A 14,330-nucleotide genomic window follows, 5' to 3' on the forward strand; every position below is an offset into this window, starting at 1 on the left:
CTAGGGAAGGTGACTGGCACCTGACACTGACACTGACACTAACACTGAGTATCGACAATCTCAATTTTTATTCATGCATGAAGCTTGCTTAGGCTTAATGAGATCATCACAAGCCTGCATTGGACGAATGTACCCATTATTTGATTAGTCTGCCCTTTTTCTTTCCCTTAAGTCCGGGCTCTCGGCAGCCTCACATCCACCGAGGCTTGGGGGACCACATTAATTACTAATAACGACGCGAACTACCCGCATCGTCCGGGCACCCGCAGATTTCTCACCAAGAGACCGAGACGGCGACGCGGGCGGGAGGGGGGCGAACAAGCATCGGCCCCTTTTTTTTTCTTCTTTTTTTTTAAAAAAAAATCGAGCTTTTCCCCCCTCTGTTAGCCTCTGCTCGGTATCATTCTCCTAGACTAGCACCTAGGCTCGGCGGACTTTCTTTCCCGCTGCTGCGTCGCAAAGTCCGCAATGTCAAATTGCAGCGAGGTCAGATACGGTGTAGTGCCGCCCTCAGCCCAGGCTCTCCATGTCACTGCGTGGGCCTTGGCAGCCATGAGTGACTCACGCTGGTCTCCCATTTGCAGAAGCCTTACACACACACACACAGCTTGCAGCAAATCTCATGCATGCTGCCGCGGCACTTGTCGTTGGTTGTAACAAACATTCGATTTGTGTAGATCATGTGCCAGCAGTTATTCACTGTTGCAGCCGTTCAAAGCTTGCACCACAGCGCGGGAAGTGGTAAGCCTGCCGTTCTCCCGTCCACAACGGCCGCGCTGCCTTACCCTAGACCTAAAGTAGTTTAGCACGCGTGGGTAACGCGCGCTTGTTCACAGTCGCCGTATAGAGGACATTTGTTAGCTCATTAGTGATTTCAAGTTGAAAAAAAAAATGTATCAAATTCTACCCGAGCAAAGGAAAAGGAGCTGGCTTCATTTATGCTTTGACAAAGGGAAGAACTCATTATTCAAGTATCCATGGGCATTCAAATGTCAATTTGGAGCATCAGCCATTAGAGGATCACACGTTTACCGGTCCAGTCTTTATAATTTCAGGCAACGAGTGTATTAAATTGTTTCTTGTTGTTCTTTCACCGCCCAAAGGCTGTCGTCCATCAAAGAAAGGACGAGGATCGTGGTCTAGCACAGTCCTATTGCCATGATAAGGGATGATCAACACCCCCTACTCCTCAACATACCTTACCTTATCATGCCTGATTATGCGAGCGTCCTAAGAACAGGCGTGGCCGCCATCTCACTCATCGGAATGCCCTTGGTCAAGGACCTACCTCGGCCAAAGGCAACAGGGGGTGGTGAAAGGCTACGTTGATCAAAGTCAGCAATATCAAAATCATCATCATCAACGTCTTCGTCCACCAGCACAGCCTTGTGCGGAATGTGCATCTGCTTCTCCCCCTGCGTCGGGGTCACAACCACGCTATGACCGGTGCAGACGGTACCCACCACAGTCTCATCGTCGTCGTCGTCGCTATCATCGCCCACGACAAAAGCCGGACCATGAAGAATACGTCCGCCCGCTTGGGGGCGTGGAGAACCACAACGTGCATGCTGCGAGTTCATGAGCTGCGCTTCAATGTCGTCCAGCTGATCGTCGCGGCGACGCACGGCTTCCATGAGCTTCTGCGCGAGCTCCACGGCCTTGACGCCTTGGCCGCGGACCTTCCAGTAGCGCCAGTTGATGTAGCATAGAAAGGCGGAGAGGGCGATGAGGGTGATGATGAGGGCGGAGAGGGTGACTTGGTAAACGACCATGTGGGAGGCGTGGGCGTCATGGTGAGGGGTATCCATGGTGGAGGGTATTGTGGTAGTTGTCTGATAGGTGTGTTTGTATGGCTTGTCGTGAGAGTCAAGACTAGAAACGTGTCAGAGATCTGTCTGACACTGCTAGGGGTCTTTGAGTGAATGTTGGTGAGGATGAAGGGGAAGAGAGAGCACTGTAGAGTGTGATCGAGAAGATATATACAGGCTGGACTGCCGTTCCGCAAGGGTGACCGCGCTGTTCGTTACAGTGCCATGTCGTTCATTCACTGTCGCAGGGACGAACAGATGCACTTGTTTGCCTCGCCCTTGCGGACCGGCTGTTCTTGGCGGAACAGGTCGCCAATCTGAACAGAACATTTAATCGACCCGTAGATGTGAAGACGTAACCTTGTCAACGCCGCGAACAGCACACGTAACCTGCTGTAATGTCTCTTTGGTATCAATGCTGAATAGTGAGCCCAGAACGAACGCCCGCGATCCCGCCCCACTCAAAAGAACTTGCTCTTCACGCTGTTCATGACAAAGCTCCTCTTCTGCTTGCTGATGTACTTGTTCACGTCCGTCGCCCAGCCCTGGCTCTGCTGCTGCAGCCCATCCATGCTGTCCCCCATAATGTTCAGCTTCTCGGTGCGTTCGTTGAGCTGGCGCGTCAGGTAGTCGCCCCAACCTTCCTGGCTTGGGTTGGACGGACCGCCGGCCTCGCCATTGTGGATGTTACGCTTCTCCTGGGCCGCTGCCTCGAGCATGCGCTTGCTGGGGGGCCTGTCCGGGCCGCCGACGAGAAGGTCTAGGTCCAGCGGCGACACATATTGCGTGCCCGAGATCCATTGCAGGTTGGAGATGGTGGGCCGTGGAGGACACTCGAGCTTGGGGTTGATCATGGTGTCTGGCGACTGCTGCAGCGACTGACCAGTGCCCCAGCAATGGATGACCGCCATCTCGCTTGGTCCCGTCCATGCAAAGACATCGCCAGTGGGCGTCACGGTCGTGTTGGTGCTTCTGCCCGCGTCGATCATGGGCAGCGGCGCGCGGCCGATCTCCTTCAAGCCAGGGATAGAAAAGGCGCGGGCTGTCTGGTCGCCAAAGACGCCAATCACCGCAAAGCCTTGCAGCTCCAGCTCGGCCACGCTCGCGGCATCGCAGAGGATGTCGTCGAATTCTTTCGATGCGCCCTTTGAGTTGGCGGGACGGAAGATGCGAATCTCTTTCTCAGTCACTGTGTGGATGTTAGTTGAGCATTTTCGTCTGAAGGGTCCAGGATACAGTACCTGCCACGACGACACCGTTAACGGACCGGCCCTCACGTAGGCCGGCAACGCTACCACCAGTTGCGACGGCCGGCTTGCCAGTATCTGCCTCAATGGGGTTCAGAGAGATAATCTTGTCGTCAAACGCGACAACACCAGCCAGCTGCACCGAGTACGATCCGTTCTGGCCCGGGAGTATCTTGAACGTGATGACCTTGCCGAGGTTCGTCCCGACGAAACAGCAGATGCTGGAGTACTTGTCCTCGTCCAGAGTCATGACGCCAAATTCAATGACAACAGGCCACTCCTTGGGCGGCGCATCTGATTTGGAGTGGTGCCCCTTGAGGAAGGACGTGCGCTTCTCTTGCTTGGCAAAGTCCGTCATGGGCGCCTGGTAGATGATCGCTGGGGCCCGCAAATCGATCAGCGACAGGAAGCCGAGCTCTGAGCCGACAGCAACAAAGCCTACGTTTGATATCTGCACCGCAGTGATAGGACCTTGCATCATCTCGTACAGGACCAACGGGTTCAGGCCCTCCTTAAGAGCAGGTTCGGATCGGGAGCTGATGTCAGTCAAGCCCATGGGGTTCGGATCAATGTGTTGTGGGCGTTCCGTCTTGCCGTAGAATCGGTTCTGTCCCCAGCGAAACACGACGACTTCCCCCGTGCGAGTGCCAACGACAAACTCGCCCGTGTTCCCGGCCATGTTCATTGTCGTAATCTCAATGTCGTCAAACCGATTCAGCGTACGTGCCATGTCGACCTGCAGCTGCTGCCCATTCTCAATCTCGTCCGCGTGTCCCGAGTCCCAGATCCGGATGGTGCTGTCGGCCTGGGCTGCCTGGATGATTGTGCGTTCCTCGAAACGCTTCCGCGGCCGCGGGCCCTCGGCACCTCCTTTGAGCAAGGGTTCGCCCTGATCGCGCTTCTCCATCATTGCCAGCCAGCGCGCCCTCTCGAGCGGCGACACTTGGACTTTTGTGATGAAGGGGTGGACGAAGAAGGTTGAAGGGTGTAGCTGGTTTGTGGGACTGATGGGGTAGCCAGAAGGGAAAGTCATGGTAATGAGCTCTCCCGACGTCAAGAGTGAAACGATGGCGATGGGGTCTTGGGCACCGGCAAAGTATGGCGATTCACGAGGGATGAGCAGGAATTTCTTCGCCTGCGCCCCAGCCGGCAAGGGAAGTTCTTTGTGAGTCTTCCCCTGAAAGTACTGCGCGAGCGATTGCCATGTCGCTGTTGCGTAGACGGGGGTCACGCCAAGATCGATAAACGTCATGCTCTTGGGCGCAGCTCCGGCAGGCTGTCCCCCCGAGATCAAAAGGCCGGAGTCGTCGCAGTTCTGCTTGCAGCACCACTTGATGTCAGTGATTGGCTCGGCAAAGGTGGCCTGCGCAGACGTCGAGTCGGGCTGGTCAACGTGCATCTGGTTGAGGGTGCGCGCCAGCACGATCTTCTCTTCCCTGTGGTCCCAAAAGACCAGGCTGCCATCGTCGTGCACAGTGGCGACAAATGTGCCGGACGGATGCCACAAGGCATGCGTCAGCCGAGGGTAGCGAATTTTGTCAGTGCCCACGTTGTTGCCTCCGCTGGCACCTGGGGGCACGCCGTAGTGGAGGAACTGGGTGGCCTTGTTCTGCTTGAAGGAGTAGACGACAGCGCCATGGCTGTATGCAATGAGCAGCTTGCCAATGTCACGAGGATGCAAGGCCAGAGAGACGAGACTGACGGCGCGCACGGTAGGTTCCTTCTCGTGCCAAAAGTTCGGTAGCCGGAAAGCACGGGATAGACTGACCCTATCCAGGTCGTACGCCAGCACCTCTCCGTTCTGCAGGCCGACAAAGACCCAGTCTAGCATGGGGTCCGTCACGATCGAGACGATGTGGCCAGCGATCACCTGCACACCGATGCGTCCCCCGGTGTCGAGGTCCCAGATGGCGAGTTCGTTCTTGGAATCGGTGCTGACGAGGCGGTTGCCGGTGAACTGCACGTCGTTGAAGGTTGTCGCACGTAGAGGCTCGAGGATCTTCTGCACTCTTCGCTGCCCAAAGACATAAATCTTGCCGGAGCCATACCTGCTCTCGCTCGTGCCGATGGCCAACAATGATTGCACGGGGTCGTATGCGAGGCAGCTGGGTGACTGTCAGTTGGGGCTCGAGGGCGGGAGGACGCGCAACGCACCTGATCTGCGAGTTGATACCGTACCGCGCCTGGTCATCTGGGGTGAAGAGCTCTGGGCGGATACTGGCAGACAGGTCATGCTGGATGCCTGCCTGCTTGCCGCGTAGGAAGGACGACATTTTGCGTTGGCCGACAAAGGACCTTGAAGACGAGGAAGTGCTGTCGCATGTACTATTAAGCTCTTGTACGGAGTAGGCGTGGGGCACATGCAGGGTGCGGCAACGTCATGCACAGTGCGTAATATCTGACAGGCGTACATCATCACACTGTACATTTCACGGCATTGCTTGGCAACAAGGTTGACTGTTGAGGAATTGACTGACTGCATTGAGAAATTCTCTACTCGCCATTTTGACGACCGAGATCCCTCCTCACACGCCAGACCTTGGACCCGACGGGCCGCTTCTCGTGCCCTCGGAGGATTTCAACCCATGGCACCTGGCCTACATCAGTCGCCTCTGTCACATCCTCCGGCTCCCTGTCAGAGACATCTTCGTCTGTGTCCTGGTCTTCAATCTGCAGGTGCGTAGTCGCATCGTCGTCCCCGGACTGGTGATACAAGTCTTCTGTGTAAGCCCAGCTCGGGGCATCAAACTTACCATGGACGAGGACAAGATCCTGGTTCAGGTCCATGGCAGTGTGTATTTGATCCAGTGACATGGGTGTCAAGAGCTGCAGGACCTTCCTTGCCGGATCAATGCCACGCACCAGCACCAGTCCAATCGTCTTTGAGTAGCGAGGATCGAGACTTGCATCGTTCTGGTTCTGGATGAAGGGGATGCCCTCGGGGGACTCGGAGATGGTGATGTCTGCGGAAGCCGAACTCACTAGTTCCCCGTAGGCCTTGCGGTCCCCAGTCACCACTACGGCAAGCACCATGCCATTGATGGAGCTTGCGAGTAGATCGGCCGGTGGCTCGTAGTTGTAGCAGAGGATGCCCTTGATACCCCCCTTGGAACCAGCGTAGCGGAGTTCGAGCGGTGGATGCTGGCTAAGAGGCGATGGATTCCAGCTGAGTCTGCCCGGGTCAGACGTTGGCCTCAGGTGGAAATACGACATTGTTTGCATGGCCCGCAGATGGGCGCCAGTGCGCGCTGTGAATTCCGACGGCTGAGATGGCAATGTCCTGAAATTCTTGACCGTCGCAGCTCTCAAGGAGTCGACCGTGTCCGCAGGGCCAAGTTCCGACATGTAGATGACCTCGTCGGGTGTCGTGTGGCGGATGATATCCTCCAACAACTCGAGACCAGTGCCGAGGATCCATCCTGGGGTGTTGATAATGAGCGGTACACCTTTGAGCGAGGCTGCGTACGTTGCGTACAAATCGAAGGTAGCGGCGCGATAGAGGTCCGGATCCGAGGCTGGCGACACTGACGCAATAGTGTGGCAGCGCACAATCTGTGACGCCGCATTGGCAAAGCTCGGATGTGTAAAGGAGGCGCTGAGGTTTGGCTCCTTGACGTGCACAAGGGATATCGTCCCAGGGAGTGCATACTCGGACTGACCTGGGTCGAGATCCAGCAGAGCCACCCCTTTGTCAACGAGGCCCTTTTCACCACTCCGAGTGATGAGTCGGTTCGCCAGAATTTTCGAGAACGTCGACTTGCCGGCGCTTTTTGGCCCGCACACAAGGGCAGTCAGAGCAGTGCTGTTCGTGCTAGGGGCTAGCAAATTGTCTAGCTCTTTGTTCCATTCTGGAGGCGACTTGAGCTCCTGGATCACGCTCTTCCTAGGCGCGTCTTCTGAGGAGTATAGCTAAAGGAGAGAGGTCAGTCTTGACTCCCAAGTGACGCAGAACCACTCACAATGTCGAAAGACAAGCTGGCAGGCTCGTTCCAGAGATTCCTAAACAAGGGAGAGAGGCGACCCAGCTGGCGTAGGGCCGGAGCGCATGGATCCATGTGAAGCTCCAGCCGGGTCTGCCGACGACTCCTCAACACTGGAATCGCATGGCAGTATGGCGCATGCACCCAATGTGTCTCGCCATCAGCCCGCAGACTAGTCCCAGCTACGGTTACCTCTCCCTCGAGTACCCTGATCCCAAAGCTTCCGAGGACAAGAAAGCGCTGCTCCGTCAGATACGCGAAGAGTCATGCTTGCATATGAGCACTCACCTCGCTTTCCTTCAGCCGAAGCTCCGTAATGCCATTGGAATGTCTGCGGCAGTTGTTCTTGGATGGACGAAAGGACGACAACTGCACTGATCTTGGCGTCGAGGAACCAGTTGACTCCTCACTGGGCTTCATGAGCTAACAGTTTCGAAGCGAATTTTCAGCTTTCTCACCTTTTAAGATGGCGAGCCTTGTTGCGCTGGGGCTTGCCTGGGCTCTCTGGCTGTCTCGCCGCCACAGACGGGGAGTCGCCCTGCCTGCTCAAACCCTGCAACACGCTGAAGGCATTGGAGTTGGAGGGCAGAGCTCGTGGCTCAGGGGACGCAGGCGCACTGGTGGTGTCGCCGAGCTCATTGCCTTCAGCTAGTCGTCGTCTGGCAGAGAGCGCGGTGAGCGCGCTGACAGCAGCTGTAGCATCTGTTCATCAGCATGTGCTCTGAGCTTGAAGTGAGGTGAGATGGAGCAGTAGTCACATTGTGTAGCCTCTTGGTCTACCTTGCGCCGCTTGCTGGCAGACATGCTACGCAGGATATGTGAGAGTGTGCAATGCCAGCATGCAAGCAGTCATGCCAGATTTCCATAAAGGTATAAATCAATGTGGTGGTAATATTGCAGTATTAGAGTTGAAGCCCAAGTTCGAAGGCATCTGCAAATTATCCAAGGTGCAAGTTACCGGACTTATCGATAAGTGCCGGCCAGGGCCTGTAAGTGCCCGTGAGGTCCTGTAAGTGCTGCGTCTTCAGAAGGAACGCGTGCGCACGGACCATTTCGCACCCAGTTCTCCAATTTGCGCGCGGCGGACACGGGCACGCACGCACGGCAGGTGGAGCATGTTCTTCCTCCCCCACGTAACTTTTTCTTCACCCGAACTTTGACATCCAAACTTCCGAGTGAGCGCATCGTCACTTTACTCTCGCTGCCAGCGAGAGCTCTTTCCCCCCCCCCCCCTTCTCCCACCACACCTCAATTTGTCCCTGACCATCTTCACTGTCACATTGCAGAGACTCAACAGCCATAATGGCACCTGCAAGCGACTATAAGGTTGCTTCGCTCAAGAGCCACATTGAGAAGGTGAAGAGCGCAAGCAGCAAAGACAAGAAGACGCCCGCCGCGAAGAAAGCTGCGCCCGTCGCAAAGGCGCAGACCGCCAACAGCCAGAACGCCAACAACCTGTTCGGCAATAAAAATGATGACGATAGCGACGACTCGGACGATGCCTCGAGCAACTCCGATTCCAGCGAGAATGATGAATCTGGCGCTGATTTCCTCAAGAGGTTGACTGCCGCGAAGAAGCCAAACGGCACTGCAGCAAACACCAAGAAGGACGTCGAAGTCGCAGACAGCCAAGCTGAGCTCCCCATCAATACCAAGGCCCAGAAGCCCGTGCCCAATGGTCGCAAAGCTAAACCCTCTACCACTACGACCACCACTACGGCTTCATCAAGCAGCAGCAGCGACTCCGACTCGGACGGTCAGGTGATCACCAGCACGCCCGCCAAGTCCAGGGCCAAAGCAGGCAGCTCCAGCTCCAGCTCCAGCTCCAGCTCCAGCTCCAGCTCTAGTTCCGAGGAAGATTCGGAGTCGGAGAGCGAGGCTGAGATGGGTCCCGTGGAGAAGAAGGCCGCAAATGACGCCGAACCGCCCAAAGCCGTCGAGTCCGACCAGGATACCTCGAGCGAGGACGACAGTTCCGAGGAAGAGGAGGAGGAAGAAGAAGAAGACGACGGCGCGGTCAAAGGCCAAGCGCTACCTGCCTCGAAGCCAAAGCCCGAAGCAGCGCCGCTGCCCAAAGACATGAACGTCGACGATCCAACATCCGACAGCTCGTCCGAGGAAGACAGCGACAGCGATGATGAGGCTGAGCCCGCGCCTGCATCCAAGCCCAAGTCGAAGCCCGCTACTGCGCCAAAGCCTGCTGCCGCGTCCGCCGCAAAGACACAACCACCAAAGACAGCCTCTTCGAAACCCGCCGAGGCCAGGTCGAAACCAGTAGTGTCCCCCTCGGATGACGCATCATCTGAGGATGAGGACATGGCCGATGCGTCCATGCACATTGCAGACCGCAACATGGACAAGCAGCTGGCCGTGCCCAGCTTCATTGCGCCGGACTTTATGCTGCGCAAGAGTGACGAGGGTCTCAATGGGAAGGATGTCGCCAAGATCTGCAGCCAGGCGAACCTCGAGGGGAAACAGCTGTGGTACTTCACCGTTCCCTCCAACGTGCCGATATCTGTCGTCCAGAACCTGGAGATGCCCATGGACGTTGCCCAGAGGGGCGACAGCGTGTTCTCGCACAATGGCGAAGACTACGGCGCCCACTTCAGCAACCCGCCAACCAGGAGGACCTACCAGGTCTTGATTCCGTCCGCTGATGGTCCCTCGTACCAAACATGTAAGTGTATCACCCATCAGCAGCGGGGGAGAAGTCTTTGCTAACCCCTACAGCGCCCCGTCAGTTCGACCAAGTCGTGCAGTTCAAGCGCACTACACAACTTGGCCGTTCGTCAGCCGCGAGTGTGGACGGCCCAGCGCCTCCACCTCCAGCTCGTCCTCAGCCCGAGGGTCTTCGATCTCGGTTCACCCCGATTGGCGTCTACGACCCGGCGAGTTTGGACCGCACACAACAGATCAAGGATGGGAATGACGTTGAGATGACTGATGCGCCTGCCGCCACGGGCTTGAGCCAGAAGGAACAGGCGAAAGCCGACAAGGCTGCGGCCAAGGCTGCGCGAAAAGCCAAAAAGGCCGCTTCCGCCGCCTCCACCCCATCATTGAAGAGGAAGGCCACCGCATCTGAGCAGGATGCCGAGGAGGCCGCGACACAGCTTCTGGAAGAGACGCAGAAGGCCAGCAAGGTGGCCAAGAAACAGAAGAAGGCGCGTGTTGCCAGCCCACCACCGCAGGAGACGGCGGCCAGCGAGCTGCCCAAGCCCACAGAGACGGCCGCGCCAGCTCCCAAGGCCAAGGCGCCCAAGAAGTCGAAGAAGGCGTCTGCTGTGTCGGACACCACCAACGGCACCACGAACAACACCAGCACCACCACTGCTCCCAAGGTCAGCACGCCCGTGCCTCTTCCCCCTATCCCGTCCTCCTCGCAGGCTGCCCCCAGCGCGCCTGTTTCTGCGGCCGCCCCGGCGACACCAGCCGCGAAGAAGGCGAAGAATAGCAAGACGCCCAAGACGCAGGGCAGCAGCACGTCCGCCGCGCCCATAGCCGCCTCCAAGATGACACCGGTTCCGCTGCCCAGGACCTCTTCGAGCTAGGAGTCAGAAAGGTCCAGCACGGTCTGCGCCGAGGGTTCTTCCCCGCGCCAGCCATGTCCCGGCCGCATGTGGAGGAACAAGGACTCTGCTCGGACCCCTGCCGGTCGGTCCGTCAATGGCCACAAGCCCGGTAACCGCAATGGTTATCACAGCTAGGGCAATCAGTGATGAGGCATAGCCAAGCCTCGCGAAGCTCACGTGGAGCATTTCGATTATAATTGGTATCCTGGACACATTTGTTTCCTTAGTTGCTTTCTCTGCTTTTTTCATGCATGACCAGGGGTATCTATCTATCCATCTGCCCAAAGACGGATCGGCGTTCAGAGGGGGCCACATTTTGCGCGTGATTTCGTTTTTTTGAGGTGCTTTCTTTGGCCCGGCATTGCGCTTTCGTTGACGTTGGACAGTCAAGGCTTCTTTCCTCAGGATCGAACTATTTAGTGAAGAGCGAGGGAGGCGTCCTCGACGTACAGACGCTGTGGTACGTAGCAGCAATTCACACATTTCATCAGGACTCGGCACCCACGTGAGACTGTCCATTCTATATAGGTACAGTCTCGTGCACTCAGCTCCGCCCCTCCCGCAAGATGGGATACTCGTACCCCGTACTGGGCGGGAAGAAGCGAAACGTGACAAACGACACGGGACTCTCCGGCTCGAGGGTGACAAATGCGTACGCCGCATTCTTCTGACGCGTGCTCACGCGGAAGCCGCCCGGGGGCCGATGGACCAAGCGCTCGCCCGACGCGGAGGTGACGTGGGGCGTCCTCGTACAGCGCAGTGTCGCTGCTAGCAGCCAGCCATATCTAAAAGATGCCGGTCAGGACGAGTGAAAACGGTGAACACGTGCGGCGTCCAGCCGACAGGCGAAGGGTACAGCTGAGGAATGACGACAAGGCAATTCCATTCTCCTCGCTCTAGATCCTGTAGCCCCGTTTCCCGGTCTCCAGCACCCTGTGCACCTCAACCTCAAAGTGGCAGAACACGATATACATCTGGCGGAGTGCCGGGACTAAAGATCGGCATCGGGACTTGCGGTCAAGGTGTTCTGCAGAATCGGATGCCGAGCCGAGAGCCGCAGTGTCGGCGAACACATGGATGCTTCACGGACTGTACACGGCAAGGATCAAGACGTCGATCAGTGAATTGAATCTCTGGCGTGAGAGATCTTGTTGGTTTCACGTCTGTGCAGTGCGTGCAAAGCGCTATGGTTTGAGGGAGGGATATAGCGCTGTCGGGAGTGCTGAGACTCGGACTAAGCTTAAATCTAACTCTGTTCCGCGGAACAAGACAGAAGTCTAGACTAGAGCCCATAACTCCCCGCCTCGACTCCTTTCCTGTCATAATCCTGGACTCTCTGTGGGCCAAGTTGCCCAGTGCCGTCGGGGATGAGCATTACATGCTCAGTACATCTTGGACCCCTGAGCAGACACACAAGATCCAACGTGCTGTCCATGTTCCGTGAAGCCGGAGACCAGGAAGCGAATATCTCTCCTCCTGACCAATGGAATTCTTAGATTCTACTTATGCAGCTTACTCGGGTGCTGCCAAAAGAGTATCAGATCTCAATGTCCGTTGTTCAACTCCGTCATGTATGTCCAGTCCAATTGTGATAAACCCAACGGTCTTACACCGCCAGATTGACAGGGGCGCCTTGGCCATCGCCTTCAATCCTACATCAAGGCTCCATCATGCATGCAATAAGACGGCAAATGAATGCTGCATGGAAAAGTGCTCAGGATGTAATCCTTTAGCCCCCACTCAACTGACTGGGACTCACAGCATGCCAGTTCACGTTGAGAGATGCCCGGATAGCTCTATTTATCCGGATGGATTAGAAGTACTCTGTGCCAACGCTGCATGTCACATATTTCGGGCCATCTATAGAGAACATCATCACTCCATCCTGCAGTCTCGAGCCATGTCAACCAGCCTGGATCAAGCCTGCAAACCCGGCACTTTCTTTCCCTCCATCGGAGGCGCTGACATCCTCTCCTTGGAAGCGATCCCGGTCACGGGCTACAATGCCACCGTGACGGCTGGTTCCCGCTTCACAGCGCCCGACGTCGACCTCATCAACGCAGAGTTCTGCAACGTGACAGTCCAGTACGTCCACACCAACGAGAGCGACCACGTCATCAGCGTCGAAGCATGGCTACCCCCTCACCGTGATTGGAACCAGAGATTCCTGGCGGTAGGTGGCGGTGGCTGGAACGCTGGTCGATCCGACTTTGGACGTTTGGCCATGAGCGGAGCGATTGCCGACGGCTTTGCCACGATTGTCACGGATGCCGGGCTGGGAGAAGCCGCCGATCCAAGTGAATGGGCGCTCCTCCGCCCGGGCGAGGTCGACATGGTCGCCTTTCGAAATCAGGCATACCAGTCTCTCGAAGACGAGGTGGGAAACTTCACAACTCTCCTCACCCACAGGAAACCTGGCTCGTATGTCCATCAGGGGCTGACTTGTGCAGGCACTGTTTGGCAAAGCACTGGTGCAAGACTTCTATGGCACTGGCCCTTCTTTCTCCTACTTCAATGGCTGCTCCCAGGGCGGTCGACAAGGTCTCCTCCTCGCACAACGCTACCCTGATCTGTACGATGGCATCGCCGCGATCGCGCCGGCAATCCACTTTTCGGAGCTGCTACCGTACATGGCGTGGGGCCAGCAGCTGATGAATGAGATGAGGCAGTATCCGCACTCATGCGAGTTTGACGCCATCACAGCCGCGGCACTCTCTGCCTGCGGCGATCTCGACGGGGTCAGGGACGGCCTTCTCTCCAGGGTCGACGCGTGTCTCGCCACGTTTGATCCCCATTCCATGGTCAACACACATATACCCTGCGCACAACTCGAACAAGGTCAAGTGGACATCACCAAGGCGGCTGCTGGCTTGGTCGAGGAGGTTTGGCGGGGCATGCCGATCATGCGCGACAATCGGTCGAGCACATACCCTGGTGTCTCCCCCGGTGCCAACCTCACAGGATCCGATGCGGTTCCCGTGTTGCTCGGTACGGACTGCGCAAGCGGTACCTGCTTTGGCCGCCTGGGTCCTCTGGCGGAAGGGTACATCAAGTATTTCCTCGCCAAGGACCCCGAAGCCATCTTTGACACGAGCATGACCAGAGAGGAGTTTCTGGACACGATTGTATCACGCAGTCGCGAGCAATACGGGGCCCTTGTTGACGCAAGCGATCCCGATCTGACCCAATTTCACGCCAGTGGCGGTAAGATGGTCACATGGCACGGCCTGGTACGTTCAGTTCCATGCTGTATAGCACAAATCATATCACGCACAGCGCTGACAAGACTAGATGGATCCCCTTATCCCCCACCGCGCCACAGAGGACTACTACAACGCCGTCGCAGGGATCTCACCCGACGTGCAGGATTTCTACCGCTACTTTGAGGCCCCGGGTATCGAACACTGCACCGGTGGGCCGAGCCAGGTTCCCACGAAGCTCTTCAAGCAGCTCCAGGCTTGGGTTGAGGAGGGGGTCGCCCCTGACGCGAGTGACGTGCAGATCAAGGTTGGCTGTGCCACGCACAAGAGGATACTTTGTGCCTATCCCAAGGGGGCTGTGTATCAAGAGGATTGTGGAGATGTGAGTTCGGCGGCTTGCTGGACGTGTCAGTGAGCGTGGCCTGTCTCGGTGCTTGTGAGTAGTGGCCTGATATGTGAATCGTTCAGCCCCTGAAAATGGTTACATCATCTTCGTAAGCTAGATGATGTCTGTTAGCTGGCTTCA

General features: G+C 56.8%; 5 protein-coding genes across 5 annotated transcripts; 2 read left to right on the forward strand and 3 right to left on the reverse strand.

The window, feature by feature from the left end:
• Positions 1 to 1,217: 1,217 nt before the first annotated feature.
• J7T54_003182 (uncharacterized protein) lies at positions 1,218 to 1,808 on the reverse strand (the record flags this gene model as incomplete). Its single annotated transcript, XM_051510293.1, has 1 exon — positions 1,218 to 1,808. The coding sequence occupies one exon, from the start codon at positions 1,806 to 1,808 to the stop codon at positions 1,218 to 1,220; it is 591 nt and encodes a 196-aa protein (XP_051358793.1).
• A 461-nt stretch (positions 1,809 to 2,269) lies between these two features.
• Positions 2,270 to 5,328, reverse strand: J7T54_003183 (Lethal(2) giant larvae protein-like protein; the record flags this gene model as incomplete). Its single annotated transcript, XM_051510294.1, has 3 exons — positions 2,270 to 2,997; positions 3,065 to 5,160; positions 5,210 to 5,328. 3 exons carry the CDS (start codon positions 5,326 to 5,328, stop codon positions 2,270 to 2,272), a joined length of 2,943 nt encoding a protein of 980 aa, XP_051358794.1.
• A 220-nt stretch (positions 5,329 to 5,548) lies between these two features.
• J7T54_003184 (Polynucleotide 5'-hydroxyl-kinase-like protein) lies at positions 5,549 to 7,839 on the reverse strand (the record flags this gene model as incomplete). Its single annotated transcript, XM_051510295.1, has 5 exons — positions 5,549 to 6,964; positions 7,015 to 7,148; positions 7,324 to 7,409; positions 7,494 to 7,737; positions 7,794 to 7,839. 5 exons carry the CDS (start codon positions 7,837 to 7,839, stop codon positions 5,549 to 5,551), a joined length of 1,926 nt encoding a protein of 641 aa, XP_051358795.1.
• Positions 7,840 to 8,337: 498 nt separating this feature from the next.
• Positions 8,338 to 10,583, forward strand: J7T54_003185 (uncharacterized protein; the record flags this gene model as incomplete). The annotated part of the gene is made up of 2 exons (XM_051510296.1): positions 8,338 to 9,712; positions 9,766 to 10,583. The coding sequence occupies 2 exons, from the start codon at positions 8,338 to 8,340 to the stop codon at positions 10,581 to 10,583; spliced, it is 2,193 nt and encodes a 730-aa protein (XP_051358796.1).
• A 1,921-nt stretch (positions 10,584 to 12,504) lies between these two features.
• Positions 12,505 to 14,302, forward strand: J7T54_003186 (uncharacterized protein; the record flags this gene model as incomplete). The annotated part of the gene is made up of 4 exons (XM_051510297.1): positions 12,505 to 12,981; positions 13,055 to 13,834; positions 13,896 to 14,186; positions 14,273 to 14,302. The coding sequence occupies 4 exons, from the start codon at positions 12,505 to 12,507 to the stop codon at positions 14,300 to 14,302; spliced, it is 1,578 nt and encodes a 525-aa protein (XP_051358797.1).
• Between the last annotated feature and the right edge of the window lie 28 nt (positions 14,303 to 14,330).

This window comes from Emericellopsis cladophorae (genome assembly GCF_022114955.1).
Source record: "Emericellopsis cladophorae strain MUM 19.33 chromosome Unknown NODE_90_length_58644_cov_116_488500, whole genome shotgun sequence".
Classification (NCBI taxonomy): domain Eukaryota; kingdom Fungi; phylum Ascomycota; class Sordariomycetes; order Hypocreales; family Bionectriaceae; genus Emericellopsis; species Emericellopsis cladophorae.